The sequence below is a fragment of the Molothrus ater genome, chromosome 28, assembly GCF_012460135.2.
Source record: "Molothrus ater isolate BHLD 08-10-18 breed brown headed cowbird chromosome 28, BPBGC_Mater_1.1, whole genome shotgun sequence".
NCBI lineage: Eukaryota > Metazoa > Chordata > Aves > Passeriformes > Icteridae > Molothrus > Molothrus ater.
The window spans coordinates 5,348,844-5,375,756 of record NC_050505.2 but is presented as its reverse complement, the minus strand read 5'-3'; the positions used below and the strand labels follow the sequence as shown (position 1 = coordinate 5,375,756).

The window sequence follows — 26,913 nt, the reverse complement described above, 5'->3', positions numbered from 1 at the left end:
CGAGGCACCAGTGTGGGGTTGACAAGATCTGTAGTTGAGGGGGGGAGGCGAGCGAAGGACAGAAAGACGGACAGACAGACGTAGGAGCATGCTGCGCCGCGCCGGCGCTCAGGCCAGGTCCTTGAAGGCATCGAGGTTGAAGGCCGTGTCGAGGAGCCGCTGCAGCTCTGTCAGGTGGGTTTTCTTATTGCCAGTGGCAGGGGCAGCTGCTGGCTCCCGCCCTGCATACCTGCCAGGGAGAAGGTGGGCCGTGAAGGAGAAGGGTCTGTACCGACCAGCTCCCTCCCAGCCTCTCAGCCAGCCCCTGCATCCTTACCAGACAGGCTTTGCACGGTTGATGGTGGTGCGAAGGCGGGGTTTGACATAGTCATAGTAACCCTGGTTCTTGTGCTCCTCCTGGCACCACACCAGCTCAGCAGCTGGGTATTTCTGGGCTTCCCGCTGGAGGAGGTCAAAGGGGAACGGGGAGAGCTGCGGGGGACAGAGAGTGGTGTCACAGGAGACATGGGGCAGCATCTCAGGGGCTGCAGAACCCCCAGCCTGCAGGCACCGTGCTGGCAGGACCCTGCTCACCTGCTCCACCCTGGTGATGGCCACATCGGCCTCCATCTGCCGGGCCTTGCGCTCGCGGGTCAGGTCATAGTACACCTTGCCGGTGCAGAACAGCACCCGCTTCACCTGCTCAGGGTTCTGGGCTGCAGGGCCACTGTCGGGGATGACACGGAGGAAGTGGGTGCCTGCCAAGAAAGAGAAGAGCACCCTGAGCCACAGCACTGTGCCAGCAGCCACTGCACCCACATCCCATGCCAGCCCCTGCCAGGACCCTGAGAGGCAGAGTCAGTTCACCCAGGAACAGGAACAACTCCCACCACAAACCATCACGTGCCACTTGGGACTGTCAAATTCCTTCCCGTGGAGGAAGCACCAGGGAGCCAAGTCTCCCGAGGGTGGCAGGCTCAGCCCTAATGAGGCTCTGGTGTGCCGAGGAAAAGGCCATGGCCTCACTCAGCCAGCCTCCAGTATGGGGTGGCTGCAGCCAGGCAGGCTTTATCCAAGGCCACAGACTCCTGCCCTTCACCCTGTGGAGCAGCATGGAGGCACACAGGCAGCTCTGTGCTTCTTGTACCTGGCAGCATGTCATCAAAGCTGGAGCGGGCTTCGGGGTGGCGCAGCAGCGACTTTGGAGTGAAGATTATCAGCTGGAGTGGAGAAGAAGAGGCAGAGCAAGGCGGTCAGCCCTGCCAGAAACACCTCCCCTGTCTGCCCTCCCCTGCCTATCCTGCCTGAGCAAGGGAGCAGCTGCCAGAGGTTTGCTTCTCACTCAGCTGCAGTGCTCTGCCAGATTGGGCATCCATTCCCGACAGCACCAACCCATCCCAGTCGGGATGTCCCATGGGGAAGAGGCAGAGGGGCTACCAGGGACCTGCCTGTCCCATGGCTGGAGCTGACTGGAACTGGCTGAGGTAGGTTATGTAGCAGTGTCTGTTGGCTCCAACAGCCCTGACCTCCCCGTGGAGTTTGGGAAGGGGACACAGCCCTTGCAGCCCACACGAGACAGCAGCTGCACATCAAGTGCCAAGCCAGTCCTGAGCACCATGAGCACCTTGGCCAGGCAGCAGCCAGCTGCCCATGTCCGAGGTGCAGGAAGAAGCTGCCCCCAGCCCAATCCCAGTCCAGGGAAACACCCAGCAGGAACACAGCGCCCTGCCTGGGCACCAAGCTGGGCACGGAGCTGCTGGCACTGACCGGTTTGCGGAAGGGCAGGAGGATCTGGCGCCGCAGGACGTGGAAGAAGTTGGCTGGAGTGGAGCAGTTCACGACGATCCAGTTGCACTCATAGAGCTGACGCACATCAAAGTCATCCAGCTTCTGCCTTGGCCAGCACGGGTGAGGGGATTTCAGGAAACACAAGGTACCTCTTGGCCTTGTCGCTCCAGCAGCAGGCAGAAGAGTAGTCCCCAGCCCTCCCTCCTTATCTCCCTCCCTCCCTTCCCTCACTCTCCAGAGCACAGAGACCCACAGAGATCTAGGAAAGGCTCCAGGGCTGTGTCCTCCACCTTAGTCTGGCCATGGGGGTGGCCAGCAAGCCCCTCTCATTCCACTTTCAGGGCCACCTCTCCCTTGGACTATGCCATGGCCCCAGGTTCCATGGAGGTGCAGCCTAGGCACCAGGTTCAGGCCCTTTCCCCAAACCCTCCAGCCAGCATGAGACCAAGGCATCCCACGCCTCCAGCCATCGGCTCCCACTGTGCTAAGCCCACACAGGTGTTGCTGCCCTCCACCGAGCCCAGTCCAGGGCACAGGAGGGCCAGGCTGAGCACCACACCACCATGGGGGCCACCACTCACAGGGAACACATCGGGATCATCGTTGCACATCTGCAGGAATCGCTCTGGGCGGGCTGAGGAGTGCTCGGGACCCTACGGGGACCAAGAAGGGAGATGGTCATTGCAGGCCAAGGCAAGCATGAGAACTCCAAGTCAGGCACTGCCACATCATGAGCAGTGCCACTGCTGTGCAGGGTTCCACCTCAGGGTGAGCCAGGGGAGTCCTTACCATGCCCTCCATGCCGTGGGGGAGCAGCAGGACAATGCCATTCTGCCTGACCCACTTGGCCTGCCCGGGACAGATGAACTGGTCGATGATGCATTGAGCAGTGTTGTGGAAATCCCCAAACTGGGCTTCCCAAAGCACCAGGGCATTGGGACTGGCCATGGCAAAGCCCAGCTCAAATCCTGAGGAATGGAAGAGCAGTGAGAGGGTTGGGTTACCATTCCAGAGCGGCCTCACCCTGGGCAGTGAGCACAGACCTACTCACTCACCCAAGACACCGTACTCTGACAGGGAGCTGTTGCAGACAGTGTAGGGAGCCTGGTTGGGCCAGAGGTGGTTCATGGGGATACAGGTCCTCTTGTCCACATTCTGATCGTGCAGGACATGGTGGCGATGGCTGGAAAAGGGAAAAGAGTAACTTCATCATCAGCCTTTGGATCCCTCCCAGAAGGGCTGGAATTGCCTTTACAGCCTCCAAAAGCAGGGCTTTACCTAAATGTCCCCCTCTCAACGTCCTGGCCACTCAGGCGGATGTGGATGCCCTCTTTGAGCAGGGAGCCAAATGCCATGTACTCTGCCAGGGCCCAGTCCACGGTCCGGTTCTTCACCATCTCCCCACGGGTCTTCAGAATACGGCTCAGACCTGCCAGGACAGAGCCGGTTCACAGCCAGCACAGGACAGAGCTCCTTAAAGATCATCCAGCACAACCCCTGCCATAGGGATTTCTTGCACTACAAGGGGCACCTTCCAGTACACCAAGTTGCTCCAAGCCCTGTCCAACCAGGCCTTGGAACACTTCCAAGGCAGCCACAACTTCCCTGGGAAACCTGTGCCAGGGCCTCACCACACTCACAGGGAAGAATTCCTTCCCAATATCCCATCTAACACTGCCCTCTGGCAGTGGGAGACCATTCCCCCTTGTCTTGTCACTCCATACCCTGGTGCAAAGTGCCTCTCCATCTCTCTGCAAGCTCCTTTAGGCACTGGAAGGGTCTCTAAGGTCTCCCTGGAGCCTTCTTTCCTCCATGCTAGACATACTCAGCTCTCTCGGAGCTCCTGCACAGGGGCTTCAGCACTGGTATCATTTTCAAGACCTCCTCTGGATCTGCTCTAACAGATTTTTGTTCTAACAGATTTTCCAGGTTTTGTTCTGGGGCCCCCAAAGCTCCAGGCAGGGTCTCAAGAATGCAGCACTCAGGGGGAGGATCCCCACCCCTGACCTGCTGCTCACCCATATTGAAGCAGTCCAGTACGTCCCTTCCTTTCAGGCCACATCCCAGCCCTATCTCACATCTCTCTGGAACAAATGCCCAGTCTTGCACAGCTTTCACAAGCTCCTACCTCCATGGATCGTGAAATCCTCCACTGGCACCGAGCTGGCCACTTGGCCAATGTGTGTCAGGTCCTCTTCATTGAGGCCAGTGGAAGGGCAGGTCATGCTCCGGGGCTGCCCATCCAAAGTGAAGAAACCTGTCAGAGAAGGAGAAACACCATCAAGCATGCCAGATCTGTGGGAAGACCCCAGGACACGGACACCCTCAAGCAAAAGCAGGGACACCAGGAACGGGAAGAGCACCTCTAACCTCCCCTGTGGGGTGGCTTACTAGAAAATCTCTGCCATGGATCTAGAGAGGCCGGGTGCCTTGCTCTGGCCTTCAAATCACCGCTACTGCCTTACCTGGCCAAGGTGAGTCCAGCCAGTGCTTGATGTGCAAGATCTTCTCATCCTTGGATCTGGCATGGGCCTCCTCACAAATCTTATCGTACTTGGCAATTTCCTCCTGAAAGGCAGAAACAAGAGGCAGGAAAACATTAATGGGGGATCTCCAAATGAGGGTGTTGAGCCTGAGGACCTTGGTAAGCTTGCAAGGGTGCTGGAGGGCAGAGGTCGTCCCCACCACAGAAGTCCCAAAGCTGTGCAGTCAGCCTCAGAGAGCACAGCCACAGCCCTGTACCCCAAGGCATAGCTCTGCTACGCTCAGAGCTGTCCAACCCTACTGATGCTGAGAGCAGGGCTGGCGGAACCTCTGCGTCGTGAGCTGCCCAAGCAGCAGAACCAGGACAGGATCTGCCCCAGATACCCGTGGCCACAGCAATCCTGAGCACTGAGACCTGCCTGTGCTGCAGTGGCCCAGAGCTGCATCACCTGTTCCACACTGATCACAGGGTGATCCTTGAACTAGATGTTCCTGCACTTTTCAGAGCTGGCACGGCTCAAAGATGAGCCTTGGCTCTGAACTCCACTGCTGCCAGGTCTGCAGCGCACACCCAACCCCAGCACAGCTCTGCCACCTTTAGGTTACAAGCACAAGAACGTGGTTCTTGTAGGCCCACGTGGGCCTTCACACCCAGGTCTGAACCACGTAAGTAGTTTTCCCTGGAGATGCCACCAGCAGTTTTCCCCTTTCAGGCCCCACAGATGGTACCTCATACTCCGGCTGATTTACCACCCCCTGGGAAATCAGCAGCTCTGCATATTTCTGCAACACTGGCTTCTGTTTCCGGATCTGTTTGTACATCAGGGGCTGCGTGAACATAGGTTCATCCATCTCATTGTGCCCGTTGCGCCTGTAACAAACCTGCCAGGAAAGGAAAGATGCCTGCCTGTGACCTACTGCTCCAAAAGCACTTGGGAGCTACCTAGGCCACATGAGGGAGAGTCCCAAACAGCCCAGGAGGGACCCAAGCACACCCCTGGCAGAGTCCCAGCTTCAGGCACTTGTGCCACATTCCTTACCAAATCCACCACCACGTCCTTGTGGAAGGTGCTTCGCCATTCTGCTGCCACGTTGCAGACGTAGACCACGGCCTCGGGGTCATCAGCATTGACGTGGAAGATGGGCGCGTTGACCACGCGCGCCACGTCCGTGGGGTACGGCGAGGAGCGCGCCATCCGCGGGTCGGTTGTGAAGCCAATCTGTAGCAAGTGAGGGCAGACAGGATAGCCACAGTGTTACCAACCGCATTTAGGATACAGCTTTGCTATGAGCTCCTTCTTTGGACACTGGTATCACAGCTGCCTCAGCGTGAGGCAGCTGCTTTGGTGTCCCAGGAAACTTGTCCACACAGCTCCAAGAGCAGCTCAGCTGCTGCAGCTGGGCTGCGGATGCACAAGCTGCCTGTCTGCTGTGTCTCGACACAGTGGCACACCCTGGTACCTGCTGCAGCTGTGGGGACAGGCTGGTCCCAGTGAAACATCTCTGGTTTCCGTGGCAGTAGACAGGATCAGCCCTGTCAGACTCACACACTGAGCATCAGGTTGTATCACCTCTGCAGCAGACTGGGCTCAAAAGCTGCTGCTGTTGAGCAGCTGGGTGAGAAGTACCCCCTGCTGACCCCAGGTTAGGGCTCCTGCCACGAACACTGGCAGGGAAACAGCTGCTGCTGGTTCTAGCTACTCCCTGCACCAGAGCCTGCAACGACAGCTCTGCCAGGGACCCACAGGCACAGGGTATTTGCTCCTCACCTGGTTGTTGACCACAACATGGACAGTGCCGTGGGTGGTGTAGGAGGGAAGGTCGCTCAGGTGAAATGTCTCGTACACAATGCCCTGCCCTGCAAACGCAGCATCTCCATGCAGGAGGATAGACATCACCTGGGAGAGGGGAAGCCATGGTGGTCATCAGGGACAGAGAGCAGGACACCACCAGGAAAGGGCCCAGCTCTCCTCCCCATGAGCTTTCACCTTTATGTCCCAGAAAGGACATAGAGCAGCTCCTCAACACATCCAATGCTTTCCCAGGGGATGGGAGGGGAGTCAGACACCACTGGGCAGAGACTGTGGCCACCAGCTCCCCGCCCCCCAGCAAGGGTAGCACACTTGGAGCACCCTGAGCAGATAGCAAAACAACACCCAGTATGCCCCAGATGGGCAGCAATCCCATTCCCAAATACATACACCCCAAAGCAAAGCCGTTTTCTCACTGGGGGAAGAAGAGAAGAAGCCCTGTTCTCTCACACTTTCAGCCCAGAAGCCCCAGCGGGGGCAGCGGGCCTAGGAGCCCCAGAGCCACTGATGTTATTTTGTCACTATCCCTGGGGCTGGCTAAGGACATCGCCTGCCAGGCAAGGACAGGATCAGTCTATTTATATCCAGCGCCTGGGGTGTAGGAGGGAGGGAAGCACTTTGGATCTCACTCTTCCACTTCTTAGGATTGGAGACAGGTCTGCAATGAATCACACAGCAAACAGCTCCCCACAGCCCCTTCCCACCGGGGTGTGGAGAACTGCCTTCTGTTGCCAGTTCCAGCTTTCCCAGTCCCAGGAATGGTTATCTCTAGTCACACTGAGATCCTGCTGCCAAGCCCTCCAAGGTGTGGTGCTTGCATTGCCTTGGGGTTCCCCTCATGTTCCTGTCTCCCAGTCAGGGGTTGTGCATTTGCTGTGCCCACAGCTCAGCTCAGTTCAGAGATGAAGAAAGCAGCAATGGGAACCTAGGGTGGGCAAGCCCCTCCCAAAGTTATCTCCAAAAACAGAAGGGAAGGATGGGGAGCAAAGTCAGGGTGACGGCAGGGGAAGTGGCACATCAAACAGAAAGCAGACATGTTACTTCACTTTCCCACCAGCCTGTCTCCACCAAAATCCATCCAGCCTAGGCCACGTCACTACAGGCATCTGAGCAGCACTCACCTTCTTCCCCTCTGTGTCCCCACAGTAGAACTGCTCTGCCTTAGTCTTGCCTTGAACAACAGGATCAGCTGCTTCCAAATGAGAAGGATTTGCCACCAAGGAAAGGGTGATGTTCCTGTCAGTGACACGGTTAATCCGCCGGTGGTACATTCCCAGGTGGTACTTCACGTCACCAGAGCCCTGGTGGAGGGGACAAGAGAGTCACCCCAGGGGCATGAGTGGCTTTTGGGGCATGGAAGGAGACAAGAGGAGTGCTGACCCCGAGGCTGGAAGAGGGGGGCATTTTTTGGAGGTACTGCCACAATACAGCAGGCACTCACTGGAGGAGCTGAACTGGCACCCAGGAAAGCCTGTGCCAGGTGCCAAACCACTGCCAACTTCAGACATGCACCCAGCCCATCTAAACACAGCTGAAAGTGTGGGGAATGAAGCAAGTGTGGTGGATTGGGCAAAGACCCTGAATAACAGGTAACGCTTGCCTGAGCTCAACCCACACTGCAGCAGCATGGCCATCCATGGCACCATTCCCAATATGCAGCCAGGTAGCCCATCAGGGCACCTCGAGGCCCCAGGCTGCTGCTTTCTCACCTTGAAATCCCACTGAAGGTCATGGCAGGATCAAACCAGCCCGGCCCAGCTTCCCAAAAGCCAAATCATCCCAGCTTATGATGCAGAAGCTTTGGAGCATGAGTTTATTGCAGTGACAGAGCTGCTTTTGGAGCTGCTTTAGAACCCCAGATGGGGACCAGGGGCACAAATAAACTTCTGCTCCTGGCCACCTCTCAACAACCACCCCAAGGCTGCTTCATGCTCTGGAGAGCTGCCAAGAGCCAAGCTTGTGCTGGAGACAATGGCACATGTCACCCCCAGGACAGGCAAGGACAGACCAGCACTGGCAGCTCTACAAAGGCTCCCATCACCCAGGTGTGCTTGTAACGTGGAAATCCGTGCAACACCGGTGCCACTGAGTGACACCAGACGCAGTGGCACAATCCAGCCACAGCCCCTGGGGAGTGCTCAGGGGCAGGCGGCAGCAGCCTGCTGCAGGCAGGAAAGAAGCTCACCTCATCAGCAGCTTCCAGCTTGGAGTCGAACTGGCAGAAGATCTGCTCCAGCTCTTTCCTGATCACGTTGGCAAGAACATTCAGGCGTCCCCTGCAAAAGCAAGGCCACTGCTGACAGCCATTGAGTGCTGATGGTGATCTACAACCCCCACTGCCACAGGCCACACCTCCTGTGATGGCTGTGGGGTCACCCAGATACAGGGACAAACCAGGAGGAGTCTAAGGATCCCTCAGCACAGGGATGGTTTGGCCAACACCACATCCTACATACTTGCTGAGATGCCCCAGAGTGGGTAGGTGCTGGAATTCCAGCATGATTCCAGCTCTGACCTCAAGCCACCACCCCTCTCCAAATGAATTTACTAAGCTGGAAAGATCCCGATGAGCAGAGAGCAGCCAAGGCCTGACCTCTCCAGCTGAGGTTCATCACCAACCAAGATCCATTTGGTGACGGTAGAAACCAGTGTGCCCTCCAGTACCAAACCCCAGCAGCATCCCCCCCACCTTCTACCCGCACCAGGCAGCAGCATGGCTAGAGGCAAGGTTACCTGTGGGGCATTCCCATGATCACATAATCCACTCCCTTCTCACTTGACTTATCAATAATGGTCTTTAAGGCTGGGATCAGCACTTCACATCCCTCCAGACCAAAACGCTTCTCTGAAGACCATTTCCGATGGAGGAACTCCTCAAACCTAGGAGGCAAAGGGAGGGAGGGATCACTGAGGGCAGAAACCAGGGAAGGGACACGGACTGCACCAAGGGAGCCACAGCACTGGCTGATGCTCAAGCTGGTACCATGCAGTGCACAACAGTCACTTCAGTGTCTTCCCACAGAGTTCAGCTGGCCATTTCCCCCCATTCCAACACCATGCTGCACTTAATCCTTATTTTTAGACCTTTTCTTTCAGGATCATCCACATTTTCAGGCTGTTTGCCAGCACCTGAGCCTGCCAGACTGGCAGCTCAGTGGCGTCAACCTGCTCATGAAGGCAAAAGATGATGTCAAGATGTGACTCAGCTGGTGACTGCATCACTCTGGCTGGGAGCAAACCTCCTGGGGAAGACATGGAGAAGGTGAAGCCCCCCCAGGGTACCTGGTGGAGCGGACCAGCCTGGCCAGCAGTGTGCGCTTCTCTTCATTGGTGAACTGCATGATGCCTGGGGTCTCAAACTTCTGCCGGATCCACTGGCACTGCTCCAGGTCATTGATGAACATGAACTCCACGCCAATGTGCTGGCAGTATGCCATCTGCTCCAACAGGGAGGGAAAGGAGGGGCCATCAGGCAACAGCCAGGGCTTCAGCACCTCAAACCCCCAAAGGACTAGCACTTGCAGCCCCACTGGATCACAGGGCCAGGGGCTCTTCATTTCCCCCTTCACCCTTTCAGCCAAAGAGCCCTTCTGTGCCAGCAGAGACATCGACCCTCACGCCTGGCAGCTGGAGGGGGTCCTGGGGGAAGCCAGCTGCCAGCCCTGCAACAGCCCCACTTTAGGAGCCTTGTGTGAGTTGTATTCCCAGGAAAAGGGATGTGGCAGGACATGTTCCAGGATGCTGCAGGCCAGCACATGACCCAGCATCAAGCTGTTTAATTCCTCTTCCTGGAGGGGCCCACAATCAGTCCCTTAAATCCTTTACATCCACCTCAGAGGAGAGATTTTCCCTCTCCATGGCATCACCTGTGAGCAGTCCAAAATCCCACATCACAGGGCAGGGGAGAATCAGAAGAAGCTCCCCCCACAATGAGGAGCCCATTCCTGCAGATGGGCTAAGATGTTGGCAGAGTTTTGCTTCTTCCAAGGTCAACTAGTCTCAGCAGAGACCATCTGAGCAGCCTGCATCGTGCCTGAGAGCTGCTTGAGATCAGTCCAAGCACAGGAGGGAATGAAATTTGGCAGAAAAGGGGAACTGGCTGTATGAGCTGGAAGTCCCAGCCCCAGAGGTCTCAAACCTGCACCAAGACCCTCTGAAGGACACCCATGCAGGACAGCAACACTGCTGCAGTGCCTGAAGAGGGGATCACTTCTGTGCTCTGCAAGCACCAGCTGCTGCTTCAAACTGGAAAGCATAGCTGGAGAGGTTTCAAAAAAGGCAATATCCAGCTGCCTGGGGCTTGCTCCACCTTGGGCAAACCAAGTGCGTTGCTGCAATGCAGCAGAAAGCTGGAGACAATCAGAGCTGAGCAGGTTACTCGAGGTGACTCTTGTGAGTGGGGTGAGTGCTGAGAAGCAGTTCCCAAACTGAAAATCTTAAAATGTGCAGGCTGACCCAGGACTTTCCAAAGACAACTGCTCTGCCCCTGCCCCTGGCTGCACACAGACCCGGTGAGACTCCTGCCCTTCTCACCTCCAGCCGACGGATGATTTCCCGGAGTGGAAGAGCCGATTCATTTCCACCGATGAAAGTGGTTGTGGGCAAGTGGAAAACTTTGTCGAGGTCAGATTCATCCAGACCATAAAAGCCTGCAGGATTTGTCATGGGTGGGAGAAGCAAGAGAAAGAAGGAAGGAAGAGGGACGTGGATACCGTCACACAGGGACCAGGTAGGTTTGGGAGAAGTGGGGAAGGGACAAAAAAAAGCAGTATAAAAAAATAATAAACATGAAGGAGGTTTATATGGATAAAAACCAAGCCATAATTAAACAAAAAGACATTAAGCACCAAACAATGAGTTATTACAGAAGGGACCGCAGGAAATGAACCACAAAGCAATGTATATGCATGGAAATGGGCAATTAAAATCCAGGGTGAGCTGGGGAGTTTGGAGCCCCAAGAACACAAAAAACATGCAACAAATTATAACAAAGGGGAGAGAAAAGAAACAGGAATTGAGGAGTCACCGAGCACACCAGAGGTGTCGGCACGTGGCAGGAATTAAAAAGGGAGAGTCAATGCAGAGAAAGAAACAGTTAAAACAGACACAACCAAACAGACAAAACCCCAAGGAGGGAGAGAGAGAGAAGCAAGAAAGAGAAAAGGCAACAGAGCTCTGATGGACTCTCCTGAATAGCTCAGCCCAGGAGCAGGGTGGCCAGCAGCCACTCAGGGGTTCGGCTGCCCAGGTACCCTTTCACCCCAATCAACAGCTTTTTAATTAGAGCTTTTGCCCAGCTCTGCTCAGCAAACCTCCACCCTTTGGTGCTGGCAGATGACGATTTGGAGGCAGCTCCTACTCATGGTACGGGGCTGTGGGGAGCTGAGCTGGGCCTGGAGAGGGACCGAGCAGGCCTCAAGAACTGGAGGTTGGGATTTAGGGCTGCAGGCGAGTCCCACTGTACCCCAAAGCCATCAGAGGTGCCTCTCTACCCACTGAAGCTCATGGTTGTCTCTGGAGAAACTGAGGCACAGAGGAGGAGGAGGGACAGTGCTGACCTTGCTAAACCAATGCAGAAAGGCAGAAGTAGGTCCAGGAACTGGAGAGTCCCATGACCTTTCTGAAGCAGGAGCGTGGATGAAGGAGTCAGTCTACAGCCTTTTTTCAGGCTCCTGCTCATCCCTCCTGCACTCCCAACCAGGCCTGGTCCCAAGGTGTTTCCTAACCCCAGGGCAGGAGCTGCAGTAGACACACATACCACTCCTCCCAGCTTCCTCCAAACCAGCCCAGGACCCCAGATTTTAGAGAGGGAGCTTTTAGAGGACCTGTTCCTTTAGAGAGGGGATGGGGAACACCATCTAAGCATGGCAGAGCAGTGTAACCCACCTTCCTCGGGGGAATGGGAGGCAAAACCTGGCCCCTCCTGAGCTGGCCCCTTCCTTGAACTTCATGTTAAAAGTCTATCCCTTGCTGTCTGATCAGGAATGGACAGTGAGCTGTAGACAGCCAATCCCTGGAAGTGTTCAATGCCAGGCTTGGAGCAACCTGGTCTAGGGGACTAGGCAGTATGAAAGGCCCCTTCCAGCCTAAGCCAGTCTGTGATCCCATGATGACAGGGCTGGTCATGACTCATTCCTGTGCAGCCTTGAGGGGCAAGTCCAGAAATGTGGAACACATTCCGGGCTGCCACTGCTGTTCATCCCCTCTGCTCCTGGGACACTGGAGTCCCAGGAGAGGGAATGAAGCCAGGCCCCAGCAGCTCTGCTCCAGAGCTATGCCTAGGAACACTGAACCAGACAAGAGTTGAGAGTTTGGCCCCATGTCTCTGGAGTTTCTCTTTGGTTCCCATTCAAACAGAAATCCCAGAGAGAGGCAGCAGGGAGCATCCCACACAAACTGCCTGTTGAAGGGTTCCAGGGAATCCTCAGTAATTTGCTGAAGCTTGCAGACGTGCAGCACAGGGCTTTGGCTTGTTCTGCTGTGATGCTTTGAAGACACTCTGGCACACTTTGGGGAGTATCAGACTTTACAAGGAGTTTTAGGACATCTAAGCATCTTTGCTTCTTCTTTGCTGCAGCCTGACAGCTCTGACAACGCTCAGTATTTATAGACAGCAACACCATCAGATGGAGGAAGACAAGGGATGAGCTGCCAAATTTTCCCTGCGACAAAACCAGCAGAAGACAGCTTGGATTTTTAGGAGTCTTGAACCAACGAGGGAGATTGAGGCCTTGTAAAATTATTATTCATAACAAAATGTACTCTAGCAAGCCAGGCATGCAAACACAGTATATAAAGGGCCAGCAAGGCTCAAACTGAGGATTTATACTAGACAAAGTGCCACTAACCACACACCTACATCCAAACTTTGAGTAGAAATTAAAAATAATACATGCCACAAAATTAAGGAGTGGTGGGAGATGGGAGGGGTCCACTTTACCAGCTCAGTTCATGCCCAGAATAACCTATTCAAAGAGAGTCCTGCACTCCAGAGGGTTAATGGCTCATTAATTGCATACCTCCTACTGTTAACACTCTCAGCCGCTCCTTGAACACTGCGAGGTCTGGGGAGGGCAGGGAGGGGGAATGCAGAAAGGGAGAAGACAGAGAGATGCAGTCAAAGTTAGTAAAAAAATCTGGAACTGTGAAAACTAGTCATGGAAAGCACAAGTCAAAAAAATACAGTATTTAAAATACAGGCAAAACCCATCAGAGGCAAAAGGGCAGGGATGGAGGATGACTATACATTAGGCAGAAAAGGAATCTTGGTGGGAAGTCTGATGAGAGGAGGGAGGAGCAGGAGGGGAAGGGGGCATCAGACACTGGGGAGTAGTTGAGCTGCATGGTTTGAGATCTCCTCTTGCACCTTGATGGAAGAGAGGGTGGCCTGGCATCTTCATTTGCCACGACGGAAAGCATCCTGCCAAGCTGCATTGCAGGGAGTGGGACCCTCTGCAGAAGCTGGGAGCTGCCTCCCACCAACACCTGCTCCAGAGGGTTTACTCTGCTCGTGCTACTGGGAGGATCTCAAGGTCAACCCACGGAGTTAAGGATGCTGCCTTTGCACAGAGGAGGAGGAGGACTGGGGTGTTGACAAGCAGGCAGTTCATAAGGAAGACAGCGAAGACGGCAGCACAGCAGGCATGCACAGCCGCCTCTCTGGAGCATGCTTGGTGCAGGCAGGAGTGCCAGCACGCTGCAACAGTGGGCAAACATGCAGCACCAGAGCTGCCTGCCCAGCTAGGTTAGGTGATCCAAGGGCCTCAATCTCACCTAGGTTACAAAAAGGCCTTGGAAACACTTGTCATTTGGGTCAGCAGGGAAAATCAGACACTTCCCCAAAATGGGGAAAAGGAAGGTGGGAGCACCTCAAGCCCAGGTCCCTGCAGGGGCTCGCCTGGCTCTTCCTGAGCTGGAGGAGGATTTCCATCAATTCCCCTTGGCATGAGGCAGAGGCAGCTGCCTTCCACGGGGAGAAGACAGACAGACACTTAGACACACACAGCCTTCCATACACCACCCGGATTTCAGTGTGCTTCTTTCTTTCTATTTTCAGGATCATACTGAGTTCCTGTAGTCATCCTGTCCTTGTTTTACACACTTACCATGCCAGACCAGCTGCAGTGGAAGACCGGGATGAGATTACTGGGTTTTTTTTTTAATAGAAAAGACAAGAGAAAGGGGAATTGGGTGGCTCCAGCCCCACCACTGCTCAGACTGAGTAGCCCTGCGCAGGTTTTCTCCCTCTGACATTTTCCTCAAAGATCACACTGCTTAGTCCAGAGAGCTTCCAAACCAGAGCCAAACCAGTTGCTAAACAAAAGGCAGTTGAGAAGAAGGATCAATTTCTGAGATTAACCATGCAACTCATTTGAATCACAGCACTGCCACTTAAACTGTTGGCAACTGTGATCACACCACAAAAGCTGACCTTTAAAGGACTTTGCTGTTCAGAAAGAAGAAACAAGATTGTTTCCAATTTTCAAAACCAAACCACTCCTGTTATTAACCACCCTGTCAAGTGCTACACATTCCTTCAAAGCAAAAAGACAGCAGGATCTGCTTAGAAATTGGCTTTTTCTGCCACAAGCAGGCAACACCCAACCTTAGGCCCAGCTGGAGTTCTGTCTGCTGCACCACCACAGCTCTTTCCCCACTTCCTGAACACTACTTGCAGGCTAAGTTTATTCAGTTACAGCTAGGATTGACTAGAAGAGGTTTTCCAAGATAAGAATATCAAGGGAAAATCTACTCAGTATAAATAATACTTATAGCAAGTTAAACAAAGTCTTTTGCTAAGACATAGCCACCTGAGTATGGGGTTCTACCATGAGACACAACCCCAGCATGAGCTGGCAGCTGCCACCATTATATCTTGTTCCCAGGACTCATTATTTCTTATGAATTCATGGATTCCTGGGAAGCAAATCAACACCGCTACCCACTGTTCCTTTGTGGCTTTCATTTTAATATGAAAGCCACAAAGGAACAGAGACTAAGCTTAAGGGCTTGCTCATACACAAGAGATCCCATGCTGAGGTTCCTTCCAGCCAATGCCTATGGACTATCTACACCTGAATGCTTGACACCACAGCGAGCCACACTGGGACAGACTGCTTGGCTTGTGGCAACTCACCCTGGAGAAGCAGGAAAAACGGAGCCTGGACTGCTTCCCTCAAATGTTGTTACAGCTGTACACTGTAACAACTGAGTTACACAGCCATGGTGAGTGGCTTTAAGTTCACCTAAAAAGTCTTCCTGCTTTCCTCACAATGCTAACTATGAGCACATGTGTCTTCTCCCCCAGCTGGGTTCACAGCAATCATCCCCCACCTCTTGCCATCAAAATGGCAAGAGGCACAGGACACGCTCCCAGCTGGAACTGGATGGCTCCTGAGGCTCATCCAAGGGTTGATCTTCCAGAGAAGCATGTCAGAGTCCAGACTATGGGATGAAGTAGCTTCCTCATCATCCAGGGAACTGGTCCAACCAAAACCTACTCCCTTCCCTACCGCTCCTGGTACATGTAATCCTGTCCGAAGGTCCAGCGGGTCCAGGGCTGGTGTCCCTGTGCTGGCAGATGAATAAGGAATCAAGGAGGTTTACATGCACCGTGCATTCTGATTGGCTGTGTCCATTGGCAGGGTTAGTAATCATCACTGCTGCTCTACTCTACGTTAGGAGCATGAGCATGCCTTTGGAGCACTTGGAGTGCCAGGGAACCACCCTGGGAAGCACCAGTGAGGTGACAGAGTTCAGCAACCTCATCCTGGCTAGGAGAATGGTAGCAAACTACAGAAATCAGCTCTAAAGCACATGGAGAGGTGCTGGGCTTAAGCACTTTCAGATCAGGATTTCAAGTCCTGGGAACCACACACACTTCTGTACAACACTCATGCAGCTCTCACTCAAACGCATTGGAATTGTCACCTCTCTACTTGGACAGGAATGCATCCCAAAGCTTCCTTGTTATGATCACCAGTAGGGACTCATAGCTCCGTCTTGGACGAAGGATTAATTAGTTAAAGGATTTACAGATGCTGGGGCAAGCTGGAAGTTCAGGAGGGCAGCCTCAGCCCTGATGAGATGAACCCAGAATATTCACCCCCAGCTCTGAGGGTCCCCAAGGACAGCAAGAGGAGCTGAGTGAACAGACCTCCAGCTCTCACCAACAAAAAACCTCTCTGCTTTGCATTTCTAGAAGATACAATTGCTTCCAGCCCTTCTGGGTTTTTGCTTCTGGGTGAGCAAGATCAGTGATAACACTGATTGGTACTGGTTGAAGAAACATGAGCTGAGTGCTGAAGTGACAGCCGGAGGGTGGCAGGACTGCGCTGCTGCTGCTACCGGCAACCACAATTTTAGAGTGATCATTACTAAGGAAACTTCAGACCCCTGGCCTGTGAAGCAGTCTACCTACAAAGCTGTGAAAGAGAGGGGAGCTCAAGCAATGCAGCACCAACTGCTCTCAAAGCCCTCACCCAGTTTGTCTGTGGATGTGATAATATCGGCTGGAAGGGAGGAGTCCAGATCTGCATCCAAGATGCCCAGTGGATCGAGTTGTGCTACATGATGCCCTCGAATCTATGAAATGCATCAGGAATGGAAAGGAGAACAGGAAGCAAAAGGGAGAGAAAAAAAAAGAGGGGAGGGGTAAAAAAGTTAAATTACATTAGAATTAATTTGCAGAGTAATTCTCACCGACGTTTGGAGAAACAGTTACTGGCGCATCATCAAAATTTACACAACTAATGCCGAGAGGATCAAGCTTTGCAATGTGGTGACCCCTGACCTGGAAGCAACAACACAGATTAGTCATTAAAACAAGTTAACTGAAGAGACATTCCTTTCCTCGGAAGTTCTGTCAGCAACAGGGGGAAGCAGGATGGGTGCTCCACGCCACTGCTAAGCATGGCAGGAGCCCATGGCACTGGGGCAGCATTCCAGACAGCAGCAAACCACCCAGTGTGGAGACGACCTCCCCCTCCCTGCCACCCTGTTTGGATGACAATAGCTTTCATCTTCCTATTGTCCAGTAAAGCATCAGCTGAGCTTCTGCCCCAAGAGATCAGCTGCTCCTATGAGGCAGCCCAGCTCCTATCCTGCGTGCTCTCCATGCAAACGTGCATCATTCGCACTAACTCCAGCCCACCTCAGCCCCTGCAAGCCCCTCCGCAAAGGACGTGACCCTCCTCGGCACAAAGTCCCCTTACCTGATACGCCCTGATGAGAGATTGCACTGCAAGATGGTCCTCCACCAGTTTATCCACGTTAGGCTGTGCCTGAATCAGGGACTGGGCTTGGGACAGGGTGGAGAGGCTGGTCAGCGGAGGGGGGCTTTGGTAAGCAGTGCCTGGAGCAGCTCCAGCATTGGCGTTGCGAAAAAAGATGTCCCATGACTAGGAAAAAGGAAAGAAGAGAGATGACCAGGGTCTTCACTTGCAGTCCAAACACCTCATCCAGTCAAGGTTACAGAGGTCTCCACTTTACTGCCAAAGCAGGGGACAGAACTGCCTCCTCCCCTGTACCTCATCTCCATGCAGCTGCTGCTGAAAGCACCCACTTGCCTTGAACAAAAGAGCAATAAAGCTCTCCCACTATTCCAGCTGCATCACTATCCCACTTCTCATCCATCTGGATTGTTTCTTTAGGCATGAGGCCAACACCAGAGCCACCCCTCCCTTGGCAGTGGCAACAGGACAGGACAGAGTGACACCCCATCCCTTGGCTCTGCTCTTGGAACCACTGCTCTGAGCAACAAGCCCCAGCCTGGACTCCCAGCCCATTTCCTTCTCCTCAGGGGAGGCCACTGCTCTCTAAATACCCCAATATTTTCTGAAAAATATTTCTGCCCTGTAATCAAATACACCTCTTCCTCTTTCCATGATCTGAATGGCCAGAGACCTAAATCCCAGCATAAGCTGTCTTGTTCAGCCCTCAACCAGCAATGTTTTTATTTTTCTATCTCTTCTTCAATTTTCCCCCATCCTTTTGGTGACACCAATGACAGCACTACAGAGGTGCTCCCATACCAGCTCTCCCATGCCCAGAACAAGGCAGCTGCCTCCTCTGTTCCTGTTCCCTTTGCAGATGGGCATTTCTAGGTGTTAAGAAAACAAATCAAAACACTGGGAAAAAAGCCCTGGACAGACTTGGTGTACTGTCATACTTTTCCAGCGCTGTCTGAAAAGTCTGGAAATATCCCAGGCCAAACTCAAGTTAACCAGTCTCCTTGTAGAAGCACCAACAGATTTGGGGAAGGAGAGAGCCTGGCCAAACAAAGTCCAATGCACATCCTCCCATCAGGTGTGTGCCTCATCTCATATGCCACCAAATGATGGCAAAGGATGAGGGCACAGCAGAACAGCAGCTGTGTGCCGGCAGCACAGACCCAGGAAGCTACTACAGCAAAGAAATCCTGTGGGATTTGCATGCTGGCTTCAGCCCAAGGGTCTCTCCACCGACTGGGAGCTTGGCATCCTGCACCTTGGAGAGCACCAAATACAACCTTGGCAATCAGATGCACGAAGCCCAGCCATCCCCAGAGAGTTTAAATCAAGCAGAAAAGTGCCCTCAAAGCAGGGGTTGTTTGGGGCAGAAAACAGTTTTTGTCCCCTGGAAGCAGGGTGGATAGGACTGAAAATCTGCCCTTTGCTGGAGTCACCCCAGCTCTGCTGCTCCCCCGAGAGCTCCTCCAGTTGCAGCACTCATCACATGCCCAGGAAGGTATTTCCAGTCCCAATTTACCCAAACACTCCATTGTCCCATCACATGACTGCACAAGGTGAATAAATTTAGAAACAGGTCATGCTAAAGGATCATAAATAAGATCTGGAACATTTTGACACTGTTACTGATAAACAATAACTCCCCCAAGGGGAAAAAAGGGAAGACAGAAAACACCCAACCCTGTTCTGACTGCTAAAGGAAATCTCAGTGGGAAAAGAGGAAGAGTTGCTATTTGTTCCTTCCACAGGCTCACAGAGCTCCTGGGTGCCCCCAAAGCCATCAGCTCCTGCAAACAGAGGGACAAGCACCCAGGGATGGGCTCTGTGCCCTTGGGATGGAGAGGAACCTGGCTGGAGACTTTGCTCCACAGTTTAAGGTTGGTTCATGTACTGGCAAATAAAGACAGGCAAGAGAAAAGGAGCACCTGACAACCTGAGAGGGGGGTGATGGGAACAGGGACGGAGCCAGGGGTGTTGCCTTTATAACCTTCTCCCTTCTGCCATTCATTTCTCTTGGAGTTGCAATTAGCTTCTGTTTTGGAAGAAACAGTTCACTTTAAACTCTGCAAACAAGGTGTGGCACTTTCACTGAGTGCTTTATTGCTCCACAGAATGATGTCTGGATGGCACAGGGCAGGCTAGGGCCGTGATAAGGGCCATAAAGACATCAGCTTTCAACTTGCTGATGTGATTGTGAATTCAAGAGAATCCAAGGGCTATCCTGTGGGTTTCTGAGGAGCACAGAGGTGCCTCTGGAGCTCCCATCTCCCATGGGAGAGGCTGCCCCATCAGAGTTATCCTGCTTTATCATGGGAAGGAGAACTTTGAACATAATCCAGCACTTGCCAAAGGTAACAGCAGCAATAAGCTCATGGGGTTATTGTTCTTTGACTTTTCTGTGCCCGTGGCAGCTCTGTGAGTGCTCCACTCACTTTTATACCCTCTGTAGAGGCATACAGGATATAAGATACATAGATATACATTTTGGGTACAAGAGAGCCAGATTCAGGGCATTTTTAGACAGTCCCACAGCTGCAACACAAAGCATTAGCCCGGGATGGCTTTCCCAGTGCTCCTCCATGCACTGGCAAAGTGGGATTGGTGAACCAGCTGCCTGCCACACACCAGGACAGTTCAGGCTTTAGAGGGATCTTGAGCTCAGTTCTGTGAGTGGAGCTCAGGGCAGGCTCCTTTATTGAGAACAATCCCAAACCAGCTCACCAAGCCAAACCAGCACCTTCTACCAAATGCAGTTTCTGAAGAAGGGTGTGGGCTCATACTGTCATGTCCCAGTTTCTCAGCTTGGAGGTCAGGCATGCAGAGCGAGGGAAGAGGGGTGACATTTCCCATCCAATGCAGGCACTAAGGGACACACTGCTTCCACCTCCGGCTCAGGCTCCAGAAGCATCAACCCTGCTTGGCATGGTCTGCAGGTCTGGAAGCACCTCCTGCTCCAGCAGGGAGAAGATGATGAACATCAGAAATTAGGGGGGCAGGAGGAGGAGGAGTAGCCTCAACCAAATTTAAGGGAAATTTACTCTTTGCTGAGAGCAGGCAGCCAAGTAGCAAGCAATGGGTTCATGCTATGCACATTGCTGTGTTCTTTATCAACCCAGACAAGCACCTTCAGTTTTCTGAGGGTGATGGGGTCATCAAACCTCTTTCTATTTAAAATCCCAAACATTGGCAAGGTAAAGGGTCTGTGTTAAGGGCTGTTTCATGTACAGATCCATGGGGAGAGCTGTGTCCCTGTCACCCAGTTCAACCCAAACTCCAGGGCTGCTGCTTAGGGAGGCTGAACCTACCTGAGATGTATGCAGGTAGCACTCACCTGCAGCCACAGCTGTTTGGCCACCTTCCCTGAAGCACCCATGATGTTGCTTAGGGGATGGGGAGACAGTGTGGGCTGTACCAAGCACCCAAGCTGGTCAAATGGAGGCAGGAGGATGGTGTCCCCACTTTTAAGGGGATGCACTCCCAGGAGCAAGCAGCACTGACTGACCCTGGGGCAGCCCACTGGCACCCATCCATCAGGCCTTCACCTCCTCTTTCTCCCACTCTTCTCTAATTTTTATTATTTTACTGTTATTATTATCCAACTCTGCTCATCAGGCTTGAAAACTGGAGCTCAGCTAAAGGATTCCATGCAGAAAATGCCCTAAAATAACCTACTTTTTATCTTCCCTATTTTAAGCAAGAACTAAAGCTTGTTCTGCAGTTTAAACCCCTGGTATGCACATGGAGGAAATGAATTCAGTGTGCTCAGCTGGGACCATTGCACCCGCAGGAAGCCTCAGAGGTTTTTGGTGACAACAGCAAAGACATTCCAGCTCTTCCCAGCTGAACGTGTCCTTCCTCCCTGGTGGGACACAGCACAGCAAGGAGCAGCTGGTCTCTGTGCTACACAGGGATAGAAAAACCTCAGCCAGGCCCTGTGACAGCCTGACTCCTTCCAAGAGCTCCAGCCTAGGATCTGACCCTCCATCTGGCAGGACAGAGGGCAATGCTTATCAAGGACAGGAGTGGCACTTTCCTCCCCTGGGCAGGGCACAGAGGCTGATGGCCTGCAAGCCAACATGACCAGAGACAGCTGCAAGCCCAGCCTGAGCACAGCAGCTCAGCATCAGGGGACCCATGAAGAAGTGCAGAGAGGACAGAGGAGTACAGAGAGGAGCTGGGAAGGAATCTTGGTAAAAAGGTCACTGGAACAAGGTGGAGTCCACACAAGAGACAAGGCCAGAATGGGGCCAAGTCTGTAGATCAGCAATCTGGCTTTACACACACAAGCTCAAAGCCGAGCTTATCTATGTCTGCCCCAACACAGAATGCCACCCATGCCTGAGACAAAAAGGAAACCAGTCACAATGTGGAGAATATCCTCCTTGTCCCTTTTCCCCATCCTCCACTCCAGAATCAATCCTCTTGATGAGCCACCAGAGATGGAAAAAATACAGCAAGTGGAGGATTCCCAGGAGCCATTCCTTGTATCCGATTGTGATCCAGGATGCTGCCCACGTCCCAAGCCCACGGCGTTTCCTCTTGAACAGAAAAAGCTCCTCTTGCCTCTTGCTCCAGGAATCACTGCTGTTTCTTTTGGGCAAAGTGAAGCAGAAGGACCATCCACAAACATCCAGGCCCTACTGACGAATTCACTCCTCCTCAAGAGGTGGCACTTACCTGCACCCACTGTTCAGACACACAGAGAAGTGAAGGTGATGTCCTGGCAAGGTTGATCCTTACCTTATGTACACTTTTGGGATTTTCCAGCCAAGCATAATACATTTCCTCCACATAGTTTGAACTAGTCCCACTCAGAAATGGCTCGGCAGCCACGGGTGCACTGTAGCACCTGAGCTGTTGGAACGTCCTGGGTGCTGCCGGTCTGTGTTGGGAAATTGTCTTTACAGTCTGTGAGGCCGTCAACGGCCTCAGTTTTGCTGCACAAGTCCTTAAGTTAAGCATTTTTGTCCTGTTGCCTTACACACGTTCCTGTTGAGGGAGAACAGAAAAGTGGGTTATTAATTACTGCAGGAGAGCACTGAACAGAGACCACCCCCTCCCCGAGCACGGAGAACTGAGCTTAGGATCAGTTTTTAATTTGGATTAATCCATCCACCCTGTCCCACAGCCAGATCCCTGATGGCTCGGAAATGCAGTTTTTGCTCAGTACACTTGGCATGGCCAGGTCTGCCTCTCCTATCCCTGGCAGCATGGCATCATCACCTCCCCTGTCACAACAGTGCAATGCAAATCTGCTTGGTGGGTACCCAACCCTTGTCTCGAATGAGCCACTGCACACCAAAGCCACCCACAACTCTTGATTTCAGCTTCTTCCATCACTCTCCTTCCCAGGGTGGTCTGGGCTTCCATTTCTATAACCACTCTGCTTGGCCAAGGTTTTCTGCTTAGTTTGCTATGATGTGCACCAGAGTAAAGCTGGTAAGAAACTGTCTACAGGGAAAATTGCTTGCAAAGTAGGGGTACAGTAGTACAAAGCACTTGAGAACTGGGCTCCAAGAAAGACTGCTGCTCCTCAAAAGCCCAGACCCAAGAATAGAAAGGTGAAAGACCCAGAGAGGGGCTCTCCCCTGCTCAGAGAACCCAGAAAAGTAACCCTGAGCTGGTGTGGGACCTCTGAGAGGTCCCACCTTGCAGTTTTCCACATGGGCATGTACTGGGAGGCCTGGGATCAGCCAGGGGGTTTTACACACATCCAACCAACCACAGCAGCCCAAGGAAAGAGCTGGAAATCATCTGAAGGAAGTGCAGGCACTTGGAGCAACTCTTCTTGGAGCTGCCCTTTCCACCCAGCTCCTCCTGCAAGAGGCAGGACCCAAGGCTAGAGGTGACCCAGCTGGCTGGTTTCCATATCACAGACCAGTCCAACGAGCAGCAGCCCAATGGCAAAGCAGTTACCACGGTTCACCAGATTAAAATGAAATTTCACAAGGGACTAGAGAAAACAACACACCATCACACCTAGCAGTTTGCTAGCCAGCCTTCCAGCTGAATCTAGTCCAGAAACTGATCTCTCCCCTGTAGTGACCAACAACAGGACCCGAGGGCTGCTTCAGGGGAGGTTTAGGTCAGATATTAGAAAAAGGCTCTTCACTCAAAGGATGTTTGGACACTGGAACAGCCCCCCAGGGGAGTGGTCAAAGCCTGAGAGTTCAAGAAGCTTTTAGGCTGTGCTCTCAGGCACAGGGTGTGACTCTTGGGATGGTCCTGTGCAGGGCCAGCAGTTGGACTTGGTGATCCTTGTGGGTCCCTTCCAACTGAGCATATTCAGTGATTCTGTAGTTCTGGCTGCCCAGCATGGCAGGGGCTACACTCCCCATTGCAAACTATAAGGTTTTGGTTCAAAGAGTCACTTGTCATTTCCACCCTGCCCACAATAACACCTGGCAAGAAAGGCCAGCAGGTGCAGGACCACAAGTGCCACAGCACTGGGGATTCTCCCAATTCACCCTCATCAGATCTACACAGCAAAACACACACTGTTATTTTTCTGAAAGGCTAAGAAAGTCAGGGATGTTCAGCTAGAGAAAAGAAGGCTCCAGGGAGTCCTTAGAGACCCTCACAGTCCCTAAAGGGGCTCCAAGAGAGCTGAGGAGGGACAAGAGCCTGGAATGACGGGACAAGGGGGAATGCCTTCCCACTGCCAGAGAGCAGGGTTAGATGGGATATTGGGAGGAAATTATTCCCTGTGAGGGTGGTGAGACCCTGGTACAGGTTGCCCTGGATTCCTGGAAGTGTCCAAGACCAGAGTGGATGGGGTTTGGAACAACCTGGGGTAGTGTAAGGTGTCCCTGCTTATTGGGGGGTGGAACTGGATGATCTTTAAGATCCTTTCCCACTCAAAGCATTCCATGATATTTCAGAGAGCAAACTGAATCTGGTGCCAAAGCACAGGCATGCATATGGCAGGGAAAAAGCTTTAGGCAGAAGTAGCATCATCATCATCATCTCCAGTTTCATATCCAGTTTTGGTGCTGTCACTCAGCAGCATCCCGTGACCTCTCTGGAAAACAGTGAGGTTAATGCCAGAGTTTGACGCAAAGTGAGCAGAACTAGCTGCTCTTTGAAGATCTCTTGCAGGAAAGGTTAGCTAGGAGCCTGGACAGAGACAGGCAAGCTTGGAGCTGGGATGATTGCAAGTTGGATCAAAGTAGAGAACCAGAAGCAAGGACATAGGAAACGAAGTCTGAGATAAGGGATATCAGGGTCACACAGGAATGCAAAGGTCACACTGGGAGTGACGCCTGAGGAGCGTGCAGAGGGGCAGCCAGCCACAGCCCAAACCTCACCAAAAGGTCATACCTCAGGAATGCCCACAACAGATGACGGCTGGAGCGCGCCAATAAGCAGATTAAAGTGCTAAATGTGACCCACCCGCAGCCGGGATGGGGACGGCGGCCCAGATGGCAGGTGCTTGGTAAGGACTGCGACTTAGCAATACTTTCTAGGCTAAAAACAGCACAAATTCCACCTTCCAGGAAGCAGCGGGGCCAGCGCCACCGGCTGTAGGCACAGTTGATCCAGCACCGGGCCCGCGGCAGGCGAGGGCCTCAGAGCGGGCGGGGGCCGGGGCAGACCCTCCGTGTCCGCTGCAAGGCCGACCGCGGCCCAGCAGAGCCCTCCAGAGATGTCGGGAGGCGCCGGGGGCACGGGCGGTACTCCCGGAGCCGGCGGACAGACCGGAGCGGCCTCGCGAAGGGCCCGGGGGGGCGTGAGGCGCCCTGAGGCGCGCGGGAAGAGGTAGCGGGACCCCCCCCCCCCCCCCCCGCCCCGCCCCCGACAGAGCGCCAGGCCCGCCGCCGCCCGGGCTCCGCGTCCCTCGTCGTCTATAGGTCCGAAGAGAACAGCCGAGCCCTCCCATTGGCCGCAGGGCTGCCCGTCTCGCCGCAGTCCCGCCCCCCCTCTCGCTCCCCTCCTCCCAGGCGCCCGGGCGGCGCCAAGGACACCGGGGCGCGACCGCGGGCTACCGGCCCGGCGCGGCCCCCGGCGCGACCCCCGCCCCGCTGCGTCCCCGGCTGCGTCCCCGGCCTGCGTCCCCGGCCCTCCCGCCCGGCTAGGTCCGGCCCCACCGTCCAGCCCAGCCGCGGAACTCACCGGCGTGTCCGTACGCCCCGCTCGTGGTCCCGGCTCTGACAGCGGCCCCGACCGCCGCTCCCGCCCCGCCTCGCCCCGCCTCTCCCGTGCGTCACCACGTCGCGTCACCGCGCCCCTTCTGCCGCTCCGATCCCGGCCCAATGCGTCTGCGCCGGCCGGCGTGCAGCGGTGGGGCGAGGCCGGGGCGGGGCCCGAGGGTCGGTGTACGGCCCGGGGACCCCCGCCGTGGCCGGGAGCTCTCACCACAGCCGGGACACCTTGTATGGCCCGAGGGCCGCTGAACGGGCTGGGGACCCCCGGCATGGCCGGGGAACTCTCACCACAGCCGGGACACCTTGTATGGCCCGGGGACACCCACCGTTGTTCATGGCTCTCAGCCTTCATCGTGGCTTGGTGACTCTCACCATGGCTTCAGGACCCCAACCGTGCCCTGGGGGCCTCTGCCATGCCTAGGGACGGCCACTGTGTCGTGGAGAACCCCTTGCTCTGGGGCACCTCAGGCTTTTGGGGATATCCAGCCACGTGGGTGCTCTGGGAACTCTGCTTTTCTGGCAATTTCCTGGCAGTGAGTCATGGTGGTCCCAGTCTCGGGCACGGGAGTGTGCAGGGCTGGATGGCACTTTCAGGAAGTGAAATGGGTGCCAGGAAAACACCCCAAAAGCCCGAGTCCACGCAAGCCTGGCCACACACATCCGTGGCCCTCCCAGCATGGTGCAATCTCCGGCACACCAATGGACGTGAGGATGAGGAGGGCCCCTGAAGGCCATGTCTCTGAAGGCCATGTCCCCAGGGTGGTATGAGTAGGCACAAGAAACTGAGCAGACAGCAGAGTCCTGCACCCAACTGGTGTTGGGGCAGTGCAGACAAGAGGGGTGGCAGAGGAGGCACAGCTGGCTGTGGCAGCAGAGGTCTGGGCAGTACGGGAGGAAGCTGTGGCGAAATGGTGGAGAGGCAGCGCTTGCATCACTGGCCACGTCCAGGACATCCACAGTCCTAGCCCTGACGGTGTCGTCACAGCTGGGCTGGGGCTGGTGCTGGGACTGGGGTCGGAACTGGCTCTGAGTGACTCCAGGTTCCTGCTGGGTCAACCAAATGGCAGATTGGTACATGGTCACAGGCCCCACCCATCAATGCCAAACTCCCCTCTGCTCTCTGCCCCACACACCAGCCCTGGAGCATCCTTTTGCTCTGCCCCACAACCCAGCTCTAGATCATCCCCTGCTCTGATATCTGGTCCTGGAGTATCCCCTGCTCTGCTCCATGCTCTGCCTGGAGCCCCTTCAGCCCCCCTCAGCCCTCCAGTCTCAACAGAGAATTGGGCAAACCTAGATGTTGCAAAACCTGGAAATCCCACTCTGACGGCACTTCCTTCTACAAGCTCTTGAAAACCAGCCACGCTGATGATCCAAGCAGCACCGCAGGCAGGACAGGCAGGAGCAGGCAAGCAAGTGCCTCAGAAGTTGGCAGGAGCTGTGAAGTCTCAGCCCAGGACTCTGCAGTCAGTGGCAGCA

General features: G+C 54.2%; 1 protein-coding gene across 4 annotated transcripts; it reads right to left on the bottom strand.

The window, feature by feature from the left end:
• Nucleotides 1–13: 13 nt before the first annotated feature.
• On the bottom strand, nt 14–25,520 carry OGDH (oxoglutarate dehydrogenase). Of its 4 annotated transcripts, none has more exons than XM_036396517.2 (24): nt 25,403–25,520; nt 22,031–22,279; nt 17,276–17,461; nt 16,764–16,854; nt 13,082–13,126; nt 10,596–10,711; nt 9,345–9,499; nt 8,796–8,942; nt 8,248–8,338; nt 7,184–7,363; nt 6,021–6,149; nt 5,292–5,471; nt 4,981–5,133; nt 4,233–4,335; nt 3,896–4,024; nt 3,046–3,196; nt 2,823–2,950; nt 2,557–2,735; nt 2,349–2,420; nt 1,747–1,869; nt 1,127–1,199; nt 574–737; nt 317–471; nt 14–229 (listed from the first exon to the last, which is right to left on the bottom strand). In XM_036396517.2, the coding sequence occupies exons 2-24, from the start codon at nt 22,250–22,252 to the stop codon at nt 109–111; spliced, it is 3,093 nt and encodes a 1,030-aa protein (XP_036252410.1). In that variant the 5' UTR covers nt 22,253–22,279; nt 25,403–25,520; the 3' UTR covers nt 14–108. The 4 variants fall into 4 exon arrangements, with proteins under 4 accessions (XP_036252410.1, XP_036252409.1, XP_036252413.1 ...); XM_036396516.2 differs by lacking the exon at nt 16,764–16,854 and adding an exon at nt 16,544–16,646; XM_036396520.2 differs by lacking the exon at nt 13,082–13,126.
• Nucleotides 25,521–26,913: the final 1,393 nt, after the last annotated feature.